Genomic DNA, 27,351 nt, shown 5'->3' on the forward strand with positions numbered 1-27,351 from the left:
TATTTCCTTTCACAGGTCTGATTCAACATGTTGAGGGAGCAGGTTAGTGGACCGGGGTACCTTGCAAGGTGGATTCAGAACCCTCTCAGGGATGCAATAGGTATGAGCTCTGATTATGCAACAGAGTTCTCATACCACAGGCCAAAAAGGGGAGGGAAAGCACAATGAGCACTCTGCAAAAAGGGCTGCATCTTGGCCTCCCCATGGGTGACTAAGGTCATGCAGGGCTAAGTTGCTGGAAGGGGTCCAAGCAGGCAAGGAATATGTTATTTAGACTCAAAGTGCAAGTGGGCCTTGGCAAAGCCTGAGAGGGCTTAATTGAGAGCATCCTGTTAATATTGCTAAATATTATAGAATCATCAGCGCTCCAAAGATGTGTTTCAAACATTAATTACATACTCTTAATGTCACATTAGGTCAAAGTGCCAATTTTTCTGGGCCTTGCAGGGTCCTCTTCCTCTTGGCGTGTAAAGATGTCCTGAGAAGGACCTTGCAAGGTCCGGAATTGTTGGTATTTTAACCTTATGTCACATTATTGGGTTGATTTACTAAAGGCAAATACACTGCTCACTTTACAAATACATTTTTGCCAAAGCTTAATGAATGTTGCAATATTTCACTTTCTGGGAGAAATTCTCTTGACTCTGAAGTATTTACCACTGCTTCTGCATGGTACCATTTGTTGTACTCACTACAAGCACTGTCTTGATTATATCTGGTCGAGCACTATCAGGTCTGTGCAGTTCTAATTGAGTTTTACCTCAGTTGTTATTGGGTGGCAATAGAGGTGACACTGTCTATGGTAGAGCTCTGTTGTGATTTAAATGTTTGATACTGTTTAATAAACATGGGTTCAACCATATTTTGCCACAAAGTGGCAAGGTAGATTATTGGTGCCCATACACAGATTAGCCACAAAGCAGTTTACACCTGCCATGTTAGTGAACAGTGGGTATATGGGTACTCACCAACTCAAATATTGTTTCATTGGGAGTGAAAGATGTGCGTGGTAGTGTGTGATTTTATTTTCTGCTGAATATGGGAAGTCTGCTTTCATCTGGACTACCATACTGTCAGATTTAATCAACATGGAAAACCAAATTTGTTCAAGCATCTAGCCAAAACCTTTTTTTAATTTAGTTTTAGATAGAAGGAGGAGGAATTAGAACCACTGACAGTTGTCAAATAGGAAGATTTATTCTCAGTTACTGTCCAAGTGACAAACTTCCTGTTTCACCAAACAGGAAGTTAGGGAAAACCTACAACAACAGCAAAGACAGGGGCTTCAGCCTTTCCCTACTCTATTACTGGGGAAACCATTGTCACTGGGACAGTAATTGAGGTGTTCTGGATATTGCAGAAGTAAAAGCCCAATAGAGGTTCAGAGTTTTCTCTACTCTATCCAAAAGCCTCTTTTTTGCCTGGACAAGCACTTTAAAACTGAACTCCAGGCAAAAATAACACAGTAGAAATGAATAGCCCATTAACCTCCCTGGAGGTATTCCCGAGTGTAGCTCGGGGTAAAGTTTCAGTACCACAAGCGGTAACCCCGAGCTACACTCGGGCTTACCATGCGGCGCTGCTCTGGGATCTTTCAATCACTTACCTTGTCCTGCACTCCCACGATGTCCCCCCTGCAGTGTCCCCGGCAATGTAATCCGGCGAATGCTGGCATCTGTCATCTGGGTTCCGTCCCCTGCGAGACGGGACAAACGGGGGACGGAATGGCGGGAAATTTGAAAATGACAAAAAGTCACATTCACTAAAATCACATAGTATAACATTCCTGTATCAACCCATTTCACATACATTTTGTCCCGAGTGCTTTGTCCTGCGCCCTGCCTGCATTTTTACTGTTCTTTCTGCCTGGAAACTGAGAAACGTCCATGGCGTCCAAAAAGCATCCCTTTAGCTCAAAAGCAGTTTTAGACCGGCTAGAGAACAGCGATAGTAAATCAGAACCACTTGCAGAATTGAGTGATAATGATTTGTGGGGGAAATTCATCATCAGACACTGAAAACGATTTTGCGACTTTGCCCAGCGATGTGCGAACTTGGCGCTATATTTCAAATTTCAGTGTTTTTGGTTTGATTATATTATTGAATTACATTTATTATTATTATATTATTATTTTTTATGATTATTTATTAAATTATAATTTATGATTTTGTGTTTCAAGTTTTATCCTACCTGGGATGTTTACTAGACTCTTGTTCGGACAGATTTCAGTGAGTTATTCCTAAAAATTACAGGCCTACAATAAAAAAAAAACATATTTCCATGCAACAAAATGTACCACTTTGAGCACAGAAATATGGACATAATCAGACCTCTAGGGAGGTTAAAAGATAAAAAAACAAACCAATTTTTGCCCCAACATTTACCTTCAATCAATAGATTTCTCCCGCAATTATTTTTATTTGCCATTAGATCAGGAGTGCTCAACCGGTGGCTTCTGATGTGGCTCGCAACCTCCTGCTCTGAGATGCCGGGTCAGCAGGCCCAGATTGGAGGTTGCCAACCCACCATCCCAGAGCATCAGAGTGGATGGAGTCAGCGTGGGATGAAGCAAGTGGATTCAGAGGGAGCAGTAGCCATATAAGCCGATGCTTCCTCTGTAGCGCTGGCTCTTGTGCCAAGTGAAGTGCATTTGGTGTCACTCTTCTGGGACAGGAGCCTTTCTAACAGCCTAGTTGCCAGCAGAAGTTGAAGGAAAAAAAGGTCAGTTTATTAAACATCAGTATTGCAATGGGCATACATACTTTGCAATGGCCATTTTAGCATTTACAAAAAAAAGGGTTATTAGGCTGCTTTCATACCGTTCTTCAAGTGCTGCACAGTGCACTGCACTGAGCCATAGTCTTCTATTATATCCTGCAGGTTTGGTGTTTTTTTTTTCAGAAAGTGCACCACACCTGCAAGATATAATAAATGTCTATGGAAAAGCACAAGAAAGCCAAAGGTGCATTGCATTGTCCGTGCAGTATGCGTAAATCACAGCGCATAGAGTAAGTGTGAAAGCAGCCTTAAGTCCCTTTTACATGATTGGTCTGATGAGGTCCATCTGTCTGTTTTTCAAATGGACCAAATCAGACCCTCCATCCATTACTGTGCAGCAGGGATGTAAACTTGTGTCCTTTTAAACCCGTCTACCTCCAATCCGAGAAAAAAAAAAAAAAAAAGGAATTTGATTCTGTCCCCTCCATCTGGGAGAATTGAATCGGATGGCTCATAGAGCAGAGTGGACTGTGTCCATGTCTGCTCTGCATATGCGGAGTGGACATGGACCTGTCATCTGCCTGCTGATCAAGCAGATTCTGGCCCATGTGAAAAGGGCCTTATAAGGGGCTCAGGACAGCTCGTTTACAATATATTGTGGTCTGCAACCATTTACCAAATCTCTTATTACGTAGCCCTCGCTCTTCAAAAGGTTGAGCACCCCTGCATTAGATGTCCTCAAGCTGATGCCCAGCATCATTCTACCCACTCTGAGCCCAGGACATCCTGGACCTTTACCAGCCTGTTACTGGACAATGAAAGGAGTAGCAGCCCGGTGATGAATTCATCTCTCCGTCACTCTAGAGCACACGTGTCAAACTGGTGGCCCTCCAGCTGTTGCCAAACTACAAGTCCCATGAGACATTGCAAGATTGACAATTACAAGCATAACTTCCAAAGGAAGAGGCATGATGGGACTTGTAGTTTTGCAACAGCTGGAGGGCAGCCAGTTTGACACCCCTGACCTAGAGAATTCTCCTCCTATTAGCATGCTACCTGTCAGCACATAAACTGATTGGCTCAGTGGACTCTTTCTTCCTCTCACACTCTAACCCTACTGATACCAAGTCAAATTCAGGTACTTACACTAGTTACATTTAAAAAACATATTTGATTTTGTATGAATACTTATAGAGCTGCATTCATCCGTGTCTTTTATATCTGCCTAGAGTTCAGCTTTAACAAATTTGGTCTTCCATGCAGCTGAATTTTGACAGACTGGCAGTCCAGGTAATAGAGTTGCTAGCTGCCCACACACTTGCTGCTGGTTGACATGGATATAAAATAAGAATTTATGAAACTAAACCACTGCTGTGCCAATTAACCCTTCCACTGCCAGGTCTGTACATCATACGGACCTGAAAGAAGGAGGGAGGGTTTACACACAATCCAGTGGCTGCAGCCTCTGGGATTGTGTCTAAAATTGACAGGCAGACTGCTGCCTGTCAGGTGGAAGCAGTTGGGCAGCCACCCGATTGCTTCCACAGCCCCCTGTTAACGTGCCCCCCCTATGGGTGCACTTCTGCCATGGATTCTGGTCTCTGCTTGCCCATCTGTGGGCTCGAGGCTGACATGGTGGGTGCCGGCAGGTGGAGAGAGATAGGAGAGCAAACACACGTCTCCTCACCTTCTTCCTGTGACCTAGAAAGTGACATGTATGACATCTCTTCCGGCCACCGCTGTCACTTTCCCCGGCTAGAATAGCTGGATTGCAATACATCCATAAAAGACATGCAGGGTCTTTCTCATTAAAGAGAACCTGTCACCTAAAAATCATCACATAGATTTAAAAAAAAAAAAAGTTAAACAAAAAAATGTTCTGGCAAAAAAATTTAATTACACCCAAGCACATAACATCCTCCCCTCAAAAAAATTATTTGAGGTCCCACCCCACCCCTACATATATGCACGCATGAACATAAACGTAATTTATTGCGTCTCTTTGCCCTAAAGTTCATTATAGGTGTTTTTTACTGAAATTTTACTGAAATTATCGTGTGACATAAAAAATTTGAACTACCACTATTTTGTTTTTTACAGTGTCTGCTTTCACAAAATGTATAATGTTTGCTATTATTTTCAGACCTAAAATGATTTATTAAACATGTGAACAAAAAAATGCAATAACAGCTCTGGCAGCGAAAGGGATAAAAGCCATTTTCAAACAACTTCTACCCCAAGTTGGCATGCAGGCTCCATTTTTCATTTTCCTGGTGTGAAGCCCATATACAGAAGAACCAAGGTGTGAGGCGTATTCTAAAGCCAAGGTGCAGAGAATGAAATGGCCTTAAGTGAAACATAACTGTTGCAATCCACCCCAATGATTATTCGGTCACTGAAAACCAGAACTTAATTGAAACCATGAGTGACAGACTGCTATTGACTATTCCCTTTTATACAATTGTTTTCTTGGTGAAAAGGTGAAGGAAAGCTTCCACAAAATTGCCACCAGTATTGCCGGCATTAATGTATCGCTGCTTACAACCTACTATTCTGAGCCTCTCCAGAGCAGTATCGATGGATTTGAAGATCAGGAGGTCATCCGTCCACAAAAAAAAATCACTACACATGGCCAGAACTTTGTCTTATATACCTTCAGTTGCGATGAGCTTCTGAATTGTTTTCTAATACATCCAGGAATGTTTCCCATAGATCTTTTATATCTCTCAGTCTGTATTGTAGATGCAATGGCCCTATAAACAGCTCTGAAATCAATGGTGACACAAACAAACTGGAATTCAGGCAAAGCACTTTTAGGTTCATTTCCCAACGTCCTCTTTTGTTAAGTAATAAATTGCTTGCTAGAGATATTTGTGTCCGTGACACAGTTAACTCAGTAGCATGAAAGTCTCTGGTTCTGCAATTTGATGTAATGGATTTTGTAAATGGAACAGTGGCAGATAAAAACCATGACAATCCCCAGTGCTGCGCTGTGTGAAATGATTGTACGTTAACAGGATGCTAATTGCATTGTTTCCAAACCTAATGGCACTTTGGTGTCACTTGTTAGAAAAACCAGGTACAAAAAAATATGAAATGATAAGTTTAGCTGGACAAGGACATCAAAATCGAATAGATACACAAGCTTTGTACAATAAGATGACTATGGTGTTAATACCGTGTGCTGGAAAGTGCTGCTTTGTAAAGCAAAACCTTTGTGTTGTAACTAATGATCTCTTAAAGTGAAGAATATGCTCATATGAGTCCAGGCAAGTTCACAAGGCAGCCTCTAGAGGGCTGTAAAGGGCACACATGCCATTCAATGTGACAAACAGCCCAACAAACAGCCCTGTTATTTCCATATCTCTAATTTTGTTAAGTTAATTTTTTTACTTGACATTTATGTTTTTAAAAGTACAGCCTCATGCACAATGGGCATCATTAATGCTGCTGTTAGGGGTGTCTGGCATTTTTTTTTCTGTCTCTAAACTCCCCTGCATGTCAACCTATGTGCCATCGTATCCTGGGGCAGCAGCGCTTGTGGCAGAAAAAATGCTTGATATGTGTAAATGCGTGATAGCGATAGGCACAACAAGCCGCTTGAGCATAAATTCATTTCAATGGCCAGAATAATTTATATATATATATATATATATATATATTTATTTATTAATCATTTTTTTTTTCTAAAGAAAAGTTTGTTTCCTTTTCTTGTCTGTGAAGGTTCTCATTTATCCAGATCATGGTATAGTTAGTACCAGGGGCGGACTGACAACTCATGGGGCCCCCGGGCAATAGGGGATCATGGGGCCCCTGTGTCCTTGCCCAAACTCAAAAAAGCCTATGAAAAAGGTCCCAGGGGCATCTCATGGGGCCCCCTACTGACCCCGGGCCCTCAGGCAGTGCCCGAGTTTCCAAATGGTCAGTCCGCCCCTGGTTAGTACTAGATAGCCACATTCAACTGGACTTGCTCTGTAATGTTGAACATGTTTTGTAGTCTCTCCAGGCCACTTCTTCAGTGTTAGAAAAATAGCCTGACATTTATATCCACACAGGTAGCAAAGACACCCTACCTAATCCAATCACCATGGAATGTGTAGATTTACATGGCCAATGGTGTGAATTGTTGTCAAAGCTCCAGGGTAGTTATTTATTATTTATTATATATAAGGCTTGCTTCACATCTATGCAGTTTGCTTTTGATCCGTATTATAATGCTTTTTGCAATGTGCATTGCATTTTTGCAGCGTTTTGCATATGTTGTCAGCTTTTTTTTTGGTTAAATTGGAAATATTTTTTTTTCGCTGGGCAGAAAAAATGCAAAAGGCAGTGAAAACACGGCAAAAAAGCATAAAAAATGCACTACTTGCATTTCAGCAGCTTCTACATTGAACTCTATTGTAGCAAAAATGCTGCTTTTTGTGTTTAAAAAAGACCCTTTCCAAAAATGCAGTAGCTCAAGAAAGCATAGATGTGAACATGTCCTATAGGAAACCATGTTAAATGGACTGTAGTGTGTTTCTGAAAAAAAACACAAAAAAATGCATAGGTGTGAACCAGGCCTTACAGGTACTTACAGTTGCAAGAAAAAGTATGTGAACCCCTTGGGATTACGTGGAGTTTTGCATGAATTGGGCATAAAATGTGCTCTGAACGTCATCTAAGTCACAACAATATAAGAACACAGTCTGCTAAACATAATACTACACAAACATTAGATGTTGCCATGGTTTAATTGCACATAACATGTAAACATTCACAGTGCAGGGAGGAAAAAGTATGTGAACCTTTGGACTTAATAACTGGTTGACCCTCCTTTGGCAGCAATAACCTCAACCAAATGTTTCCTGTAGTTGCAGATCAGACCTGCACAATGATCTGGAGTAATTTTGGACCACTCCTCTTCACAAAACTGTTTCAGTGTAGCAATATTCTTGGGATGTCTGGTGTGAATCGCTCTCTTAAGGTCATGCCACAGCATTTCAATCCGGTTGAGGTCAGGACTCTGACTGGGCCACTCCAGAAGGCGTTCACATACTTTTTCTTGCAACTGTATATAGCGTCGTCAATTTACGCAGTGGTTTACATATATATATTGTACATTCACATCAGATAAAACAGCACCATATATGGAAGACAGTTAGGGGGAGATTTACTAAAACTGGAGCACTCAGAATCTGGTGCAGCTGTGCATGGGAGCCAATCAGCTTCTAACTTCAGCTGCTCGGCATTTAGACCCACTGACTGGCTGGGCTGGCGGGAAGAGGTTAAACAATATCTGTAAGCCCTGGTTCACACTGATGCGGTGTGGAATTCCAAATGGCTCCTATTTTTTTTATCACATTCATTTATTTAGTGTGTATTAATTAGAGGGTTTTCAAAGACAATGCACTATGTGATTTTTCTTTTCTTTTTGAGGTTTTTCTTTTTGGGCATAGGAGCCATTTGGAAGGCTTAATACGAAGATTGTGGTTTGGAATTATTCACAGAGTGACTATATATTTTCTTGAAGGACATTATTATATTTTTGGACATTTTTCTTTTTGGTTTGATTCATTATATGATTTTTTGTGATATAACTGGGGATTTATACTTACTAGAATTAGCATATTAATATTCACAGATTATTACACTTTTGGGGGAAAGTGCACACATATGCCAAAAGGGAGTTTTTGGATAAGCTATTTGAGGGGATACCGTAATTTCATATTAATTAAAGGACATGGTGAAACAAACATCTATTTCTTCAGAGTAGAAACATTTACAAATCTGGTACAAATTTCTTGTTAAAGTGATTCTAAGCACACACTGTTTAATTCACATTATCCCTTCTCTTTCTGTTTGTGGATGAGGGCACTGTAATTATTTTAATTAAAAAAGTATCTTTTTCCTAATTGATATACAGCTGTCACATGACCCAGGTCTTTCCCAACCTCTCTGCAGGAAAACATAAGCAGGAGGAGCTTCTAGTCCTCAGCTGCTGGTCACATGTTCAACATTAAAAAAAAACAGCTTTTGGGATACAGAGTAAAAATAAATAACTAACCACTCGCCCTCCAGAGGATTTATCCCCATTCCTGACAAGGCCATTTTTTGCATTACAGCGATGTGTTATTTAACTGACAATTACGCGGTCATGCAATGCTGCACCCAAATGAAATTTACGTACTTTTTTTCCCCACGAATTGAGCTTTCTTTTGGTGGTATTTGATCACCTGTGTGTTTTTTATTTTTTGCGCTATGAACAAAAAAAAGACCAACAATTTTGAGAAAAAAAACTATATTTTTGACTTTTTGCTATTAAACATGTCTAGTAAAAAAAATTCTAAAAAATCTAATTTTGTCATGAATTTAAAACAAAATGTATTCTGCTCCATGTCTTTGCTAAAAAAAAAATTCCAATACACGTAAATTAATTGGTTTACGTGAAAGTATTAGCGTTTACAAATGGCGGTATATATACTGGATGTTTTTTTCTGCTTATAATGGCGGTGATCAGCAACTTATAGCAGGTCTGTGGCGGGCATTCTGACACTGGGGGGAACTGACGTGGTGTCACTGACATCCCCAGTGACACCAATACAGTGATAAGTGCTAAAAAAAAGCACTGACAATGTACTAATGGCACTGCGCAGGAAGGGGTTAACATGAGGGACGATCAAAGGGTTAACTGTGTGCTGGGAGTGTTTTACTAGGGTGTGGTGTGTTGGTGCTTCCCTGTAAGCACACTGCTCTAAATGGCTGTGCTGTGCACAGCCATCCAGAGCAGTGTGCTCGAGTCGACAGGGAGGAGGACTATTAGTGAACAAAGCAGCCCTCCTCCCCGTCGGAGATCATTGGTAATCACTGGGCGCCGGTGTCTAATCACTGGCCGAGACCCAGTGATTGACAGTCGCGGCCGAACCCCTGCTGCAGTATAACTACTATAGGGCGGTCGGGATGTGATTAATATCAATTATGTGTTTTAAATCGTCATAAAAATACAGATTTGAAATCAAATATTTATTATTTTTTGGCAATAGCATGGTGTGGGTGGATTTCTGCCAGTCACAATCTGTGTCATAGCCTTCCACCTTGTGTCTTAGAATTACAGGGAGCTGAAGCCTCCATCAGTCAAGATGTAATATCCCACCCCTATTATGCCTTGCTAATTAGTGGGCATGGAGGAGGAGGGAGAGAGTGGGTTGTCATTTACCACTGTGTATATGCCCACGTGTGACTCTATAGTCACATGGGCTGCTCAGATGGGATAGGGAGGAAATGCTCAGCATAGAAACTCACTAAAAGCTGAGAATGTGCAGTAGCTGCCAACACTGCTCTGCAAAATCCCCAACTGCATTGAGAACATGGACAGAAGGAGGAGACAGAGAAAAGCAGCACAGTGGCTAAATAGTTAGCACTTCTGCCTGGCATTTACTAGGGTCATTGGTTCGAATCCCAACCACGGCACCACCTGCTTGGAGTTTGCATCTTCTCTCTGTGCCTGTGTGGGTTTCCTCCCACACTCCAAAGACATGCTGGTCGGATAATTGGATCCTGTCTAAATTGTCCCTAGTATGTGCATGTATGAATGTGAGTTACGGACCTTAGATTGTACGCCCCTTGAGGGTCAGGGACTGATGTGAATGTACAATATATATGTAAAGTGCTGCGTAAATTGACGGCGCTATATAAGTACCTGAAATAAATAAATAAGCAGGATCAACCAGGTTTTTTTGCAGAATACAGAAAATGAATCCCATAGTGACTGAGTATGAACAGTATGTAATACAGCATTCACTGATAGTTTTTTTTATTATGTGTGTTCAGTGACACTTTAACATTTCTGTAATGTACATTCATCACCCAGAGGGGATTGCTACTCTCTCAACAAAGGGGAAATTACACTTTACGCTGGTCACATTTATATAGATAACCAGAACAACAAAAATGTAGACAGTTTCCCTTTCAGGCAATTATGATTCAAAACTACTGTTCCTTTAAGAAACTTGAAAATAATAGTCTCATTCTGAAACAATACAAGAAGGAACAAGAGCGCCAGCGAGTTATCTTGAACTTCAACACCCGATTATACTTGATGATCGGGAACATACAGATCCATCTTTTCAGACATACAGTATATTTCTAAAAAGAAAAGGGATTAGAAGATTTCTTTGCCTTACATTTATTATCTTTTGTAACTGCATGAAAGCTAATTAATAGATCCATTCAATTAGTGCTATGTAGATATGCAGGACTGATAGAAACATGAGTTTTTTTACTTCTTTCTTTATTTTATGTGCCAAAACTGTGCAGACTTTTGTTCTGGGAGAGGACTAATTAATCATTTGTGCAGAGTACACCCTAGATCAAATGAAAAGGCTCAATACACGATATAAGATCTAGTCATCTATGGAAGCTTCCGTCATGAATAGTTATCGCTCCTTCTCTATCGCTGCGTCTGCAGGCAGGCACTGCTGCAACTTACAAGGCTCTTTTCCCATTTAACCACTAACAATATGTAAAGTATAATAATGATGGTAATTATGATTAAACCGTGAATACATTGTGACCTACAAGGCCGCAACTTTACATACACATCACAGTAACACTGCGATAGCTAAGGGTCCAAGCGAGACAAAGGTGACTGCACAACAGAATAATTAGGCGGTAAGGAAATTATAGACGTAGTTAACGGGGAAAAATGTTTGAGATCTTCATTAACGAATAACATAACATATAGAAGGCATTGTACTGCATAGGTTACAGATAGTAATGAATATTCGAAGGACTGATTCAAAGTGAAGTTCAAAATGAAGTTCCTGTAAGTACTCTCAAGAAGAACAATGTGGTAAGTTAAAAGTAGAACTTGGATGTTAGGGCTGGATCTAGACTGTTTGTTGTGGGGGGTTCAGCAAAGGCACGAGAGCACAGCGTGGTCAGTTCTCTAGCTGTGCTTGAAACTCAGTGTGCTCTCCTCCAATAATAAGACTTCTGCTCACACCCTCCTTCCCCTCCGCACAGCCATTCACTGGAAAGTTCAGAGCAGGGGCGGACTGACAACTCATGGGGCCCCCGGGCAATATGGGATCATGGGGCCCCTGTGTCTTTGCCCAAACTCAAAAAAGCCTATGAAAAAGGTACCAGGGGCATCTCATGGGGCCCCCTATTGACCCCGGGCCCTCGGGCAGTGCCCGAGTTTCCAAATGGTCAGTCCGCCCCTGGTTAGTACTAGATAGCCACATTCAACTGAACTTGCTCTGTAATGTTGAACATGTTTTGTAGTCTCTCCAGGCCACTTCTTCAGTTCCACTGAGTGTGTCAGAAAAATAGCCTGGAATTTATATCCACACAGGTAGCAAAGACACCCTACCTAATCCAATCACCATGGAATGTGTAGATTTACATGGCCAATGGTGTGAATTGTTGTCAAAGCTCCAGGGTAGTTATTTATTATTTATTATATATAAGGCAGTGCCCGAGTTTCCAAATGGTCAGTCCGCCACTGGTTCAGAGTGCTGCTGTTTCTCCTCCCCCCCCAGCTCTCGGTTCTCAGCTGCATAAGGAGCTTAGAGGGTATGTGATCACTTATTAACCACTTCCAGTCCGGACACTTTCACCCCCTTCCAGTCCAGGCCAATTTTCAGCTTTCAGCGCTCTCACACTTTGAATGACAATTGTGCGGTCATGCAACACTGTACCCATATGAATTTTTTAGCATTTTTTTGAGACAGATAAAACTTTATTTTGGTGGTATGTATTCACCACTGGGATTTTTATTTATTTTTTGCTATATAAAAGAAAAAGTCCCAAAATTTTTTTAAAAAGTTTTTTCTTATAAAATTCTGCAAATAAATAATCTTTCTTCATAAATCTTGGCCAAAATGTATTCAGGTATCTTTTTAGTAAAAAAGAAAATAACCCAAATTAGTTTATAACCAAAAATTATAATTTTTAAAAAATTGTTTTTGCATTTTAATTTTATTTTTTTATATTATGATTTATGTTTTTTTTTAACATGCTGTCACCCTAGCAGTACAGTGTCACCATAGTGATGCTGTACTAATTGTGGAGGCTGATGAAGATTTTTTTTTTTCCACACTGATTGCTTTTACACCCATAAAGGCTGTAAAAGCAATCATTTCTCTTTCTCTCTGACTGCATTCTTGCAGCCATTGAGAAATACTGTGTGAGCTGTGATTGGTCACAGCTTGCCACATGGTAACAAGGCTGTTGTGAATAGCCTTGTACCATGTGACCTCTGTGATCATTCACAGATTTCACTAGTAGTAAGCAATGATATCAGAAGTGACATCTTGCTTATTACTATTAATGTGATCACTGATTGGCCAATCAGTGATCACATGATCAGGACCTCACACAGAGGTCCCGTACAGCGATCGGTGTTGCGGAGGACACAACGGGCATCGGATCGTGCTGCCGTGAACTCCCAGGGAGCGCAGACAGGCTAAAATGGCGGGCGCCGTTTATGCACGGCAACCCGCCCCTGCACTGTTCCTGTCCGGCCGTTTATATACATGGGCCAGACAGGAAGTGGTTAAACAGGGAAAAAAAATATTTATATATTTTTTTATATATATATACAAATGTTTTACTTAAACTGAATGGGTTTTTTTGACAAGGTGAGAGTTTACATATACTTTAAGTACTGTCTGTGGTACTTCTACAAATTTTCAAGACAAAGTTTGCAGTGTAACCTCTTCTTCTACAAGCAGTACTAATACACTCAGTTTTAGGAGAATGTTAAGTAGGACAATCTCTGAGATTGTAAAAAACAGATATTGAAGCAACAGTTAAAAAACCTAGAACATAAAAAAAATGAAAAAACTAAAATAAAAACCTGACCCAAAGCCATGATCCTACTTTCCATTTAGCTTCTAACAGTATCTCTCACAGTCTAACAAAGGCAGAAATAAACAAAAGTCTGGTTTCAAACACAGCAAAGTGATAAACACCATTACCAACTGAAACAGATCAGATTATGAACACTCTTCACCTTGATCTATATTGCACTCTGTAATATTTTATTGTTCACGATTTGCAAAATTGTTCAATTCATAGTCAGCCTCAGTAAGCTTTACTGATATACACATGCTGTACAATGCATTGACTCATACATAAATACAGAGCTCAGTGACTGTCAGTCTATAAAATATGGTAATTAACCCCTTGCGTACAGGGCGCTTTTACCCCCATCCTGCCCAGGCCGATTTTCAGCTTTCAGCGCTGTTGCACTTTGAATGACAATTGCACGGTCATGCAACAATGTACCCATATTAAATTTTTATCATTTTTTAACACAAATAGAGATTTCTTTTGGTGGTATTTGATTACCACTGGGTGTTGTATTTTTTGCTAAACAAATGAAAAAAAGACTGAAAATTTAAAAAAATAAAAAAGTTTTTCTTAGTTTCTATTATACAATTTTCCAAATAGGTAATTTTTTTCCTTCACTGATGAGGCTGCACTGATGGGCACTGATAGGCTGCATTGATGAGGCGGCACTGGTGGGCATTGATGAGGAGGCACTGATGAGGCTGCACTGATATGTAGCACGGATGGGCACGGATAGGCAGCAATGATGGGCACTGATAGGCAATAATAGGCAGCACTGAAGGGCACTGATATGCGACACTGATAGGTGGTTCTGATGGACACAGATTGGTAGCACTGACAGGCACAGATTTACAGCACTGCTGGGCACTTTTGGGACTGCACTGAAAATCGGTGCTCCAATTATCAGTGTTGATGTCTCTTTTCAGACTTGACGGTTATTGGCAGTACTGTCCTCACGCTTTGACAGCGTGAGGAAAGTATTGGCAATAACTGGCAAGTGTATTTACATGGTGATCATCTGTGATTGCACACAGCTGATCATGTGGTAAAAGGCTGCTGTGATTGGCCCTTTACCATGTCAGGTTATCAGCTGTGTCCAAAGAACATAGCAATCACAGAGAGCGTTGGGTGCGTGCCACTGGGGCACTGTTCTGGGAGGCCGTCATATGACACCCTCCCACAACTGGACAACCACGCTGTAGCCATCATTTGGCTATAGTGTGGTCAGTAAGTGGGTAAAGGCATCCCATCCTTTGAAAGGAAAATTTTTACCAATCTTTGCTGGCCTTACCATTTGCACTGGCGGAAAAACATTCAACACTTTTGGGTGTGTTGGATGCCTGGTCCTCCTCTAGCTATGTAGTTCCTTCCAGCAACCCCTATGTCAACAGAAGATATAGTACAGCCTAAGGAAGGAACTGTAGCACCCAGCACAAGACCAAGCATCCAACACAAGTGGAAGTATGCTGGACGAATTTAAAATCTCCGGGGGACATTAAAAAAAAATTACTTGGAGTTTGGCTTTAAAGTGGACCTGAACTTAAAGTGGTTGTAAAGGCTGAAGGGCTCTGCCTTTATGCTTTCTTTGCATGAAGGTAAAAACCTTCAGTGTGCATCAGCCCCCTCAATACTTACCGTACCTAAGCCCGATCTCGGTCCAGCGATGTGCACGGGAGCCCCAGGTCTCTCCCTCCTTATTGGCTGAGACACAGCAGTGGGAGCCACTGGCTCTCACTGCTGTCAATCACAGCCAGTGAGGAGGGAGCGGAGGTGTGGGGCGGGGCCGAGCAGCGCTCTGCTGTGTCTTATGGACTCAGAGAGCAGGGTTCGGGACTGAGCATGCAACAGTGCCCCCACTGCAAGTGGCTTACTATGGGGGCACTGTTCAGGGAGAAGCCAGAAACCCCGGTGGGGGACCTGAGAAACGTTGTCTCAGCGCTGCTCTATGCAAAAACATTTGGAAAGGTTCATATTGCCTAAGCATTACCTTAAATATTTCACCTTTTGTCTTAAACTCCTTCTGAAAAATAGCAGAGCACTGCCTGGTATGTGAGGGTGCCTATTCACTCCTGTGTTTACAGCTTCATAGCTGTATATCTGCAATGTAAGATCTAAGGCTCTGCTGGTCTTGCTGGAGGCTCTGAGTTGAGGAAGCAAAGCCCTACCTCTACTTCTCTGCCACATAGGAACACAAAGGGGAATTAACCAAGTTCCCTGTGCAGGAAACTGGCACGTGCCACATTAACTAAGCAGATAGACCTGTTTCAGGTCTATCCGTGCCATTTGTGCCAATTTTGATTTCAGAGTGAAACTATCTATCAGACTTTTAGGCGGAATGTAACAGTTTTCCAAATAGGAAATTGCCATAGATTTCCACTAGGTGTAACCTTGTTGTAGAGCTGTCTCTTGACAACTCACATCCCTCTCTCTGCTAGTGCAACGACCACACTACATGAGCAGAGACTGCAGAGTTAACAACCCTCCTCCTCCCTCCTGCCCTTAGCAAAGCTGGAGGGCGGAGACATGCAGAGAGATCGGAGCATGCGGCTCCAGCTCTCCATTCTCTGTGCACATGGTTGGCCAAATTTGGACATAGTCGCTGGCAATTACTCTTCCTTTCAAGGTGATGTTGGGGCTGGCAGAACATCAAGATATGGCTGCCCAAACCATGATTGCTCCACCACGATTTACCATTGGCACAACACAGTCCTGGGACGGTGTTCGCCACATGTAAACACGTCTGGTGGTTGGGAACACTGTGAATCTCAATACATCGAACCATATTACAGTCTTCCACTGATCGATAGTCCACAATTTCTGGGTGTTGCACCACTCTCTCCTCTTTTGAGCATTAATATCGGTCTTAGTTTTTGTGGACACAGGCTTTGGAAGACTGAGATTGAGCTCTGCAGTCACTTTTGCAGCAGTTGTTTTCTTATCCTGGGTCACAATCCTAAGCAATGTTCTTTTGATCAGTTGACCATGCCGACCACGCTTATATATTATCAGATGACGTTTTCCCGGAAACTGCATATGCCGTCATAACCTTTGATACTGTACCTCATGACACGGCACATAAATCGGCAACTTCGGTCACAGAGGCTCCAGCCAAGCGGGCACCAACACTTTGCCCTCTTTGAAGCGCTACAAGCTCTGACATGACTGCGTATTACTAGCAGTGCACACAGTGAATGATGAAAGTGAGGCTTCCCACCTGTTAGCTAGATGTCTCATCACACAGCGGAAGCAAAAGAATGTTCAACGCAAATCATATCATTATTTTCACATCTGCAAATCATGTAGTGTTTACATTTTTTTGTCTAACGCCCTGTATAGCCAGAATAGCTTTGGCCATACTTCTCCTTTAGATTCAGAGTCATCAGTGCAAACAAGAAATTGGGAGCTCACTAGATTTCTGGCAGGATCAACTGGTATTTTTGTAAACTTGCAACATTTTTAAAGGCATACATCATGGTAAAATATGCATGTACTGCAGAACAGTATAAAAAATGTAAAACATTTTTCCCCTGACACTTTATAATGTATAACAGTACAGATTCTACTGTTATACAGTTGCAAGAAAAAGTATGTGAACCCCTTGGGATTACGTGGAGTTTTGCATGAATTGGGCATAAAATGTGCTCTGAACGGCATCTAAGTCACAACAATAGAAGAACACAGTCTGCTGAACATAATACTACACAAATATTAGATGTTGCCATGGTTTAATTGCACATAACATGTAAACATTCACAGTGCAGGGAGGAAAAAGTATGTGAAGCCCTAGCTTAATGACTTCTCCTAGAGATAATTGGAGCCAGGAGTGAGCCAACTTTGACTCCAATCAGTGTGATGATATTGGATGTGTTGCTGACACCTGTCCTGCCCTTAAAAAACACACACCTGTTTTGGGTTTACTGGTTTCAAGAAGCACTGTCTGATGTGAACCATGCCTCGCAGAAAAGAGCTATCAGAAGACCTACGATCAAGAATTGCTGACTTGCATGAAGCTGGAAAGGGTTACAAAAGTATCTCCAAAAGCCTTGATGTTCATGTATCCACGGTAAGACAGACTGTCTACAAATGGAGAAAGTTTAGCACTGTTGCTACTCTCCCTAGGCGTGGTCGTCCTGTAAAAATGACTGCAAGAGCACAGCGCAGAATGCTGCATGAGGTAAAGAAGAATCCCAGAGTGTCAGCTAAAGACCTACAGAAATCTCTGGCACATACTAACATTTTTGTTGACACATCTACAATAAGGAAATCATTAAACAAGAATGGAGTACATGGGAGGACACCACGGAGGAAGCCATTGCTGTCCAAAAAGAATATTGCAGTACGTTTGAAGTATGCAAAAGAGCACCTGGATGTTCCACAGCACTACTGGCAAAATATACTGTGGACAGATGAAACCAAGATTGAGTTGTTTGGGAAGAACACACAACACTATGTGTGGAGAAAAAAAGGCACAGCACACCAACATCAAAACCTCATCCCCATTGTAAAACATGGCGGAGGGAGCATCATGGTTTGGGGCTGCTTTGCTGCCTCAGGGCCTGGATGGATTGTTGTCATTGATGGGAAAATGAATTCCAGAGTTTATCAAGACATTTTGCAGGAAAACGTACGACCATCTGTCCGCCAACTGAAGCTCTGCAGAGGATGGGTGAGGCAACAGGACAATGACCCAAAGCATACAAGTAATTCAACAAACCAATGGCTGCAACAGCACAGAATACGCCTTCTGGAGTGGCCCAGTCAGAGTCCTGACCTCAACCCGATTGAAATGCTGTGGCATGACCTTAAGAGAGCGATTCACACCAGACATCCCAAGAATATTGCTACACTGAAACAGTTTTGTGAAGAGGAGTGGTCCAAAATTACTCCAGATCGTTGTGCAGGTCTGATCTGCAACTACAGGAAACGTTTGGTTGAGGTTATTGCTGCCAAAGGAGGGTCAACCAGTTATTAAGTCCAAAGGTTCACATACTTTTTCCTCCCTGCACTGTGAATGTTTACATGTTATGTGCAATTAAACCATGGCAACATCTAATGTTTGTGTAGTATTATGTTCAGCAGACAGTGTTCTTCTATTGTTGTGACTTAGATGACGTTCAGAACACATTTTATGCCCAATTCATGCAAAACTCCACGTAATCCCAAGGGGTTCACATACTTTTTCTTGCAACTGTATTAATGTTATTGCAGTGATAATATCTGACATCGCGTGGATACTGTTTACAGAATGCACTTAGAACAAGAGGCCCTATTGATAATTGTGTATTAGCATTTGGCTTCATGAACTAATGACAACATAGAAAATCAAATTATCAAGGACATCATTGCCAAGTGCTTGCTTCCAGGAATCAATTGTTTTCTGTATCCAATAATTGTATCCTGCGCTGAACTGGAGCCATATGCAAATTGCAGCCAGGAGACTTTCCGATTGGATAAGAAAGTTAAAAAAAATAAAAATAAATATATATATATATATATATATATAGATAGATAGATAGACATATAAATATTTAATACATGTAGAATTTAAACAGCATAAAAATATATACTTCTATCCACACCAGAGGCCCATGGTTGGTTATTCAATGAACTGCAGTAGCTATTAGCAATTGTTAACGGCCATTAACTTAAAAGGCTCCTATGAACTGCTTACGGCTGGTATATTTCAGAGAATAACCCCCTTAGGTGTTAGAAAGGTTTGTATACACTTCGGATTGCCATTACTACAGCCGACGGGGGTAAATGTACAATGCTCATATCTCATATGTAGAGCATGTAAAATTGAAGATAAATATACACCTCTCTTAAGCAAAAATAAGAGCAAATCAATATGACGCTTTGTTTGCATGTAAAAAACTGCAGAGTGAAACCTGCTTTACAATAATCTTGTAATACCTACTCAAAATGTGTTGACTAATAAAGTGGACCTGTCACCCAGATAGCTTAATAAAAGTATTGCATATTAAACTGGACCTGTCATTCAGATAGCCAGACATACACTCATTGGCCACTTTATTAGGTAGACCTTGCTAGTACCGGGTTGGACCCCCTTTTGCCTTCAGAACTGCCTTAATTCTTTGTGGCATAGATTCAACAAGGTGTTGGAAACATTCCTCAGAGATTTCGGTCCATATTGACATGATAGCATCACGCAGTTGCTGCAGATTTGTCGGCTGCACATCCATGATGTGAATCTTCCGTTCCACCACATCCCAAAGGTGCTCTATTGGATTTAGATCTGGTGACTGTGGAGGCCATTGGAGGACAGTGATCTCATTGTCATCTTCAAGAAACCAGTTTGAGATGATTTGAGCTTTGTGACACGGTGCAATATCCTGCTGGAAGAAGCCATCAAAAGATGGGGACACTGGAGTCATAAAGGGATGGACATGGTCAGCAACAAAACTCAGGTAGGCCGTGGCATTTAAACAATGCTCAATTGGTACTAAGGGGCCCAAAGTGTGCCAAGAAAATATCCCCCACACCATTACACCACCACCAGCAAGCAGCCTGAACCGTTGATACAAGGCAGGATGGATCCATGCTTTCTTATTGTTTCTGCCAAATTTTGACCCTACCATCTGAATCTCACAGCTGAAATCGAGACTCATCAGACCAGGCAACATTTTTCCGATCTTCTATTGTCCGATTTTGGTGAGCCTGTGCAAATCGTAGACTCTGTTTCCTGTTCTTAGCTGACAGTAGTGGCAACCAGTGTGGTCTTCTGCTGCTGTAGCCCATCTGCTCCAAGGTTCGAAATGTTGTGCATTCAGAGATAGTATTCTGCATACCTTGGTCCAATTGCTATCAAGATCATGCAGGCTCCACCTCCGCAACATCTCCAAGATACGCACATTCCTCACCCCAGACACTACTAAACAACTCGTACACTCCCTCATCATCTCACGCCTGGAGTATTGCAACTCCCTTCTCACTGGCCTACCCAAACGAACGCTATCCCCACTCCAGTCGATCCTGAACTCAGCGGCGAGACTCATCCACCTCACCAACTGCTCCACATCCGCCACCCCCCTCTGCCAATCTCTTCACTGGTTCCCGATTGCCCAGCGCATCAAATTCAAACTGCTAACCCTGACCTACAAAGCCATTCACAACGCCGCCCCAAACTACATAACCGACCTGATACCCAAATACTACCCTACCAGTGCCCTTCGCTCCTCACAGGACCGCCTTCTCTCTAGCTCCCTGGTCTCCTCCTCTCACGCCTGATTGCAGGACTTCCCCCATCCTCTGGAATTCCCTACCCCAATCCATCAGACTGTCACCTACCCTCATCACCTTCAGGCGCACCCTGAAGACCCACCTCTTCAGGGAAGCCTACCCCACCCTCATCCAACAGCTGACCTCCTCCACTCCTCCCACCACCATTTCCCCCTGTACCACTTTCCCCTCCCTCCTAGATTGTAAGCTCGAAAGATCAGAGCCCTCGAACCTCTTGTGTATTGTATTGTTACTGTCTTGTCTCATGTTCTGTCTCCCTTGCTATTGTACAGCGCTGAGCATACCCTTTGGCGCTATATAAATACTGTAAAATAATAATAATAATAATAATAATAATAATGAATGGTTATTTGAGTTACTGTTGCCTTTCTATCATCTCGAAAAAGTCTGCCCATTCTCCTCCGACCTCTGACATCAACAAGCCATTTTTGTCCACACAACTGCCGTTCCCTGGATATTTTCTCTTTTTTCTGACCATTCTCTGTAAACCATAGAGATGGTTGTGCATGAAAATCTCAGTAGATCAGCAGTTTTTGAAAAATCAGACCAGCCCATCTGGCTCCAACAGCCATGCCACGTTCAAAGTCACTTAAATCTCCTTTCTTCCCCATTCTGATGCTCGGTTTGAACTTCAGAAAATTGTCTTCACCACATCTACATGCCTAAATGCATTGAGTTAGCAATTTGTGTTACAAAGCAATTGAACAAGTGTACCAAATAAAGTGTCTGTTGAGTGTATGCTCCTTTGATTTGCGAAAAACAAGGGGATAGCAAAAGATTAACTACCTTTCATTCTGTGGTTACTTTTTGGGAAACTGAAGAAAAATATCTTTATAACACCTCCAGACAAGGATACATATTTAACAAAGCCAGCTATTATAGACTGACCTGTAAATCTTTGATTGCAATAACAGATAACCAGTTATGTTACAGTTCAATCTCTAAAATACTGCCCCTCCAAAGTATTGGTTGGGATATTTGCTGTACAAGATAAGTAAATACAAGCTGTGAACTGTAGTTTTTGAAAAAAAACCAAAAAAATTGCCTTAGCCTTATTCATGCTGGAAAATGGCAATAGAGTGGAGATTGTTCCAAAGAAAGAGAAAACATTGGAAATAAGAGTCAGAGCTGGTTTGAAATGTCCCTAAAGTATGTAACAATTGTGTTAGGGTCACAAGATGGAGGGCTAAGGTTTAATGTTAGGGTAAAGATGTAGCAGTTACATGATACCTGTTATGGGTTATCTTTAAAGCTGGATTCACGATGTTCCATGTGCAAGCAGCACACAGGGTAAAGCCAATGCATAGTTGTTCATAGTTCCCTGAAAACCCACCTCTTCAGGGAAGCCTACCCCGCCCTCTGCTAATTGCCGATCTCCTCCACTCTTCCTACCACTCCATCCCCCACAGCTTTTCCTCCTGTACCACTATCCCCTCCCTCCTAGAATGTAAGCTCCAAGGAGCAGGGCCCTCATACCCCTCGTGTATCGCATTGTATTGTTATTGTACTGTCTCATGCATTGTCTCCCATTGAAATGTACAGCACTGAGCAAACTGTTGGCGCTTTATAAATACTGTATAATAATAGTTGTCAATGGGCCCATAGAGTTTCTATTTGCAGAACATACTAAGCTACAGCACATGGATATGAACCAGCCACAGAGAAAATAATTAGATTTCTGCTTTAAATGCACTTTCATGCATTAATATTCAAGCATTTTGTTACATGAAAATGGACAAAAGTGAATAGGCCCTGAAGGTGAGGGTAATTGTTACGGTTATGGTAAGAGTAAGGGAGCTGTCAATCACAGCCAGTGAGGAGAGAGAGTGGGGGGGCGAGGGTGGGGCTAAACTGCACTCTGTGTGTCAATGGACACACAGAGCTGGCTTATAAGTGAGCATGCACAAGTGCCCCCATAGTAAGTGAATTGCTATTGGAGCACTCGGCAGAGGGGAGGAGGCAGATGTGCCAGCGTGGGACCCGAGAATAGGAGGATTGGGGCTGCTCTGTGCAAAACTATTCCACAGAGCAGATAAGTATAACATGTTTGTTATTTGAAAAAAAAAATTACTTTAGGTATCACTTTAAGTAAGGGTCCACTTAATGGGTAGAAATAAGTCAGAGATTGGGACATAGCTACATAGTTAGTCTGGCTGAAAAAAGACAAACGTCCATCCAGTTCAACCACTTAGGGGTCTTTTAAAAAAACAGCAGTATAGCAATGCCAAATCTATACTGCTTGCTTTAACTCCCCTGACTTTGGGAGTCTGAACCTTATGGGGAACAATAAAAATGATGGCACAATAAAAAAGAAGCAGAAAGGATGTCATTTGACCCATTGCGGCCATGAATTTTATGCATGGGCTGCAAAATGCGAGCTGTTGTGTGTGCAGCAGAGTAAAGTATAACTGAAGGAGGATTGCGATATTCGCTCTCCGTTATAAATGGACCCCTTTGGGCAGCTATTTTATTCTAACTAGTGCTTTAATGCTGAAAGCCCCCCACCCAGACCAACTCAATGCAAAAAATATACCGGGGGAAACAAACATAATTTACTAAGTGATATAAGATTATAATCAGTTACAGTCTAACAGCTTCTTAATGGATATCCTCTAGATCAGGGGTGTCAAACTGGCAGCCCTCCAGCTGTTGCGAAACTACAAGTCCCATCATGCCTCTGCCCTTGGGAGTCATGCTCGTAACTGTCAATCTTGGAATGCCACATAGAACTTGTAGTTTGGCAACAGCTGGAGGGCCGCCAGTTTGACACCCATGCTCTAGGTTCTCTAGTTTCCACCAAATCCAACAACATACAGGTGGGATAATTGAGCTAAGCTAATTTGGCTCCAGAGCCTTCGTGCCCAACCTGTGTTCATTTCTCCACCTTCTCCACTCCTACACTGGCACCTTCTAGATTTCTCGCAGTCGCAGGAACTTCTGGATACCCAGAGCGTTGTGGGCACCGTAACCTAACCTTGAGCAGGGTGTGCTGCCACTGCTGAAGCACAGAGTCTTTACATTCCCTGAGTTACTGAAGTTCAAACTGTTGCAGCCCCCACTGCACTGGTTCCTGGTCTCTGGTCCACCTGCAGATAAAGTTTCCACTGCATTCCAGCCTGCTTTCCACTGCAACAGCGGCTCTGTCAATGCCGTTTCTGCAATCAAAATTTCTGCTGCATCTTGGCAATGGGCAATCTCTGCACCAACAATCTCTTCTGCATCTACTGCCTATACCTTCACTATTTTCTCTGCACCTCCAATCTCTGCTGCACCCATTGCTTACATGTATCTCCACAGTCTAGCCTCTCTCTGACTTTCAACTACCCAGTCCTATCTCTCACATGCTTCAGTTCCTCGATACCTAACACCTCTCTTCTTTAGCAGTATCTGTTAAGTGACCTTTGGGGTAGCCTGTAACTAAGCTCAAACCCCATGAGGAAGTTGTTGGTGGAACACCAGTTCCCCTTTGGATTCCACTCTGAGAGAGAGCTGTTGCACACAAGTGCTGGAGCTCATCTCACACATGAAAGCCGAGGGCAACCTGCAGCTGCTTACTGTGACCTTTACTATGGCCCTCAGACCCCAGCATCCAGTAGTCAGTTATGTGAAACTGATCAGTTCATGAATTTGAAAGGAACCAAGCATTCATTGACTTCTTCTTCTATGGCTTTGTATCATTTTACCTAATGAAACCCAGTTAATACAATGAGAAAGTCCTAGCATAGACTCTCTGTAGCACTACACATGCACTTTAAGAACTACTACACAGTACCACAATACCCACATTGCCAGAACCTCTACACTATACCACAGTACCTGCAATGCCACAACTGCCACACAATGGAACTAAAGTACCCGTAATGCCAGAAATGCTGTACTTTACAACAGTACCTGTACTACCAGAACAAAGGGAAGTGAGAAAACAATATTCATTACATTGGATTTTTCTAAATGGTTTGATTTATTTCATTCAATGTCTTACTTGTTTTGCACTGTCCAAACTCTATGTACTGTATAGTTTTCTTTCATGCTTCATAATGGATTTTCTTGTTGGAAATATCAGATGTACTGAGAGTAATTTTTGGAGGGAATATAGGAAGCACAAATGTAAAGGAATGCATATTCATACAATGATCTCTAGTAATCTTGTATAACATGTCTTCATAACTGATTGTCTCTTACAGCATACCTCCAGTCTCTTGTAACAGGTCCGAAGTCTCTGACTGTCTCCTATGGCATGTTTGCAGTCTCTAACAGTCTCCTATAATATAGTCACGAGTCTCTGTTTTCTGTAGCATTACATATGCTGAATATCAAATGCAGCCCTTTGGTGACATCAGGGGACAATGATGCCTCTAAACCTTCTAAGCTGACTACCACTAGAATATCTGTGCACAGTGTACACTGCGTAGTAAGCTCTTTCGGGGAAAGGAGAGATGTGCAGAGTCCTTGAGGATGATTTACTAAAGGTAAATTGACTGCACTTTGCAAGTGCAGTTGCTCCAGAGCTTAGTAAATGAGGTAAATATTCACTTTGCAAAGAATACCCAGTCACATGGAAGGAAAATAAAAAAAGACAACTTTGACTTGCACATGATTGGATGATGTATGTAGATAAGTTAGTGAGCGCACTCCAGTGAGCAGCAAATGCACTAAAAGGAACCACAAAACCTTTCCAACTGAAATTGACAAAATAAAAGTGCAGCGCTACAAACAATATCTTTATAACAATTATGTGAAATAACTCACGAGAAAAGATAATTGTCCAATGTAATAATATCAGATGTGGTAAGCAGTTCAATTATGAAAAAACTTCCAAAAACGTTGGTGTAATCCAATCCAATATCGAGGGATAGATAGATTGCCCACTTACCAGAAGCGCAATCTCAATGCACATGTACAGGTCACATGTAGCTGAGGTCTCATGCAGGCGCTGCTTGGTGGTACCTGGGTGGTCGCTCAATGATAAGTAGATATTGGTCTGGTCGGATCACACTGCTCCTTAGATCCACGCAGAAGCCAGCGAAAATCAAGGGTTGGCCGCTGGACCTCCTGATCCGGCGGCGTGACGTCAAGGCGTGCGAAGGCTCCTCCTAGACGCGTTTCGTGTCAATACACGTCTACAGTAGGGGTGATGCCATGCATGCTGGATCAGGAGGTCCGGTGGCCAACCCTTGATTTTCACTGGCTTCTGCGTGGATCTAAGGAGCAGTGTGATCCGACCAGACCAATATCTACTTATCATTGAGGGACCACCCGGGTACCACCAAGCAGCGCCATTATGATTAGATGATGGAAGTCAGCAAAGTTTCTGCTCACTTACTAAACTCTGGAGCAATTGCACTTGCAGAGTGCACAGTCTATTTGCCAGTAGTAAATCAACCCAAATGATTTTTGTAAAGCATTCATTTCTTGGTGCAATATAAATGAATGCAAATAACACACAATCCATTTATATTTTGTAAAATCTAACATACACATCTAGTCAGTACAAAAAAACTAAGCTTTCTAGGCATACTGTATTTTTAGCTATATATAGTTTAAGCTTCTGATTTTACCACTAACATGGCTGTCTGTGTTATATACCTATATATAATGATGAGAAGAGCACTGATAGCAGGGGCTTTATGTAAGCAAGCTTAGAAATCACAGATAAGTGCTTTTGACCTAAATCTTGTGGCTCCTCAATCTGACATCTAACCTCACAGCTGTGAAATGCTGTTTGAGATTTAGCACTTCGAATCTGCCAACTAACCCAACCATAAAGCTTGCCGCGATAAGGATTTAAGTTATGATATAACACAATTAGACATCGGCCTTCTGTTTGTTTCAACACATACTGCCGCTAGATTAGCCTAACATTTGTTTATAGTCATTTTACAAGCTTGTTGATTCGGGGCTTATATGTGCCGTACACAATGCCTCCGACAAATAATGCGGCAAGATGACTTTTTTTTTCACTATGGTAACTCCAATAGAAGATCCTTCGGTTAGAACCTGCTAGACGTGCGGAGATAAAGGACGGTTTAACAGCAAAAACTAATCACATATAAAAATAGCGCTTGAGTAGCAGCACACCTTAGGACGGCTTTAATCAAACGTTTGTTACCTGCCAAAAAGACCATGATCTCTTCAAAATGCAATGTGGATTAAAGTATTATCTGTCGCAAGCAGAGAACCAACCTTGGAGTGGAAGTTGGAAATATACTCATCGTAATTTTCATGTCTTTGGATAGAAAAGCCAGCCGCCTCTGCTAGATTGCAGAACTGGTTTAAAGTGTTCCCTCTCCGAGGAGCAAATACCATTGCTTTTCCCTGGAAGGATAAAGAAGGAAAAAAATAAATAAATATACTAGAAGCAAGTTGTTGGGCAAATAGCTTTACAATTAGAATACTGCAAAGCACACTCTTAAATGGTTGCATTCAGGTGGTAAGCTGTTATGAAAGACACATTCCACCCAAGCTAGGTGACTGGGTTTATATTTTTTAATATTTATGAGATTGCAGCCAATTGGTTTGTATAAAAAGATGTTCAT

The 27,351-nt window shown here is 41.8% G+C and overlaps 1 protein-coding gene across 1 annotated transcript in view; it reads right to left on the reverse strand.

The window, feature by feature from the left end:
• CAMKMT (calmodulin-lysine N-methyltransferase) overlaps window positions 1–27,351 on the reverse strand; it is a 553,001-nt gene that overhangs the window by 12,189 nt on the left and 513,461 nt on the right. Inside the window, exon 10 of the mRNA XM_089653930.1 lies at window positions 26,999–27,130. Within this exon, the coding sequence (XP_089510056.1) occupies window positions 26,999–27,130 (132 nt within the window). The remainder of the gene's footprint in view (window positions 1–26,998; window positions 27,131–27,351) is intronic.

The sequence above is a fragment of the Staurois parvus genome, unplaced genomic scaffold (assembly GCF_062004578.1).
Source record: "Staurois parvus isolate SC_StPar_1 unplaced genomic scaffold, SC_StPar_1.0 ptg000727l, whole genome shotgun sequence".
In the NCBI taxonomy this organism is placed as follows: domain Eukaryota; kingdom Metazoa; phylum Chordata; class Amphibia; order Anura; family Ranidae; genus Staurois; species Staurois parvus.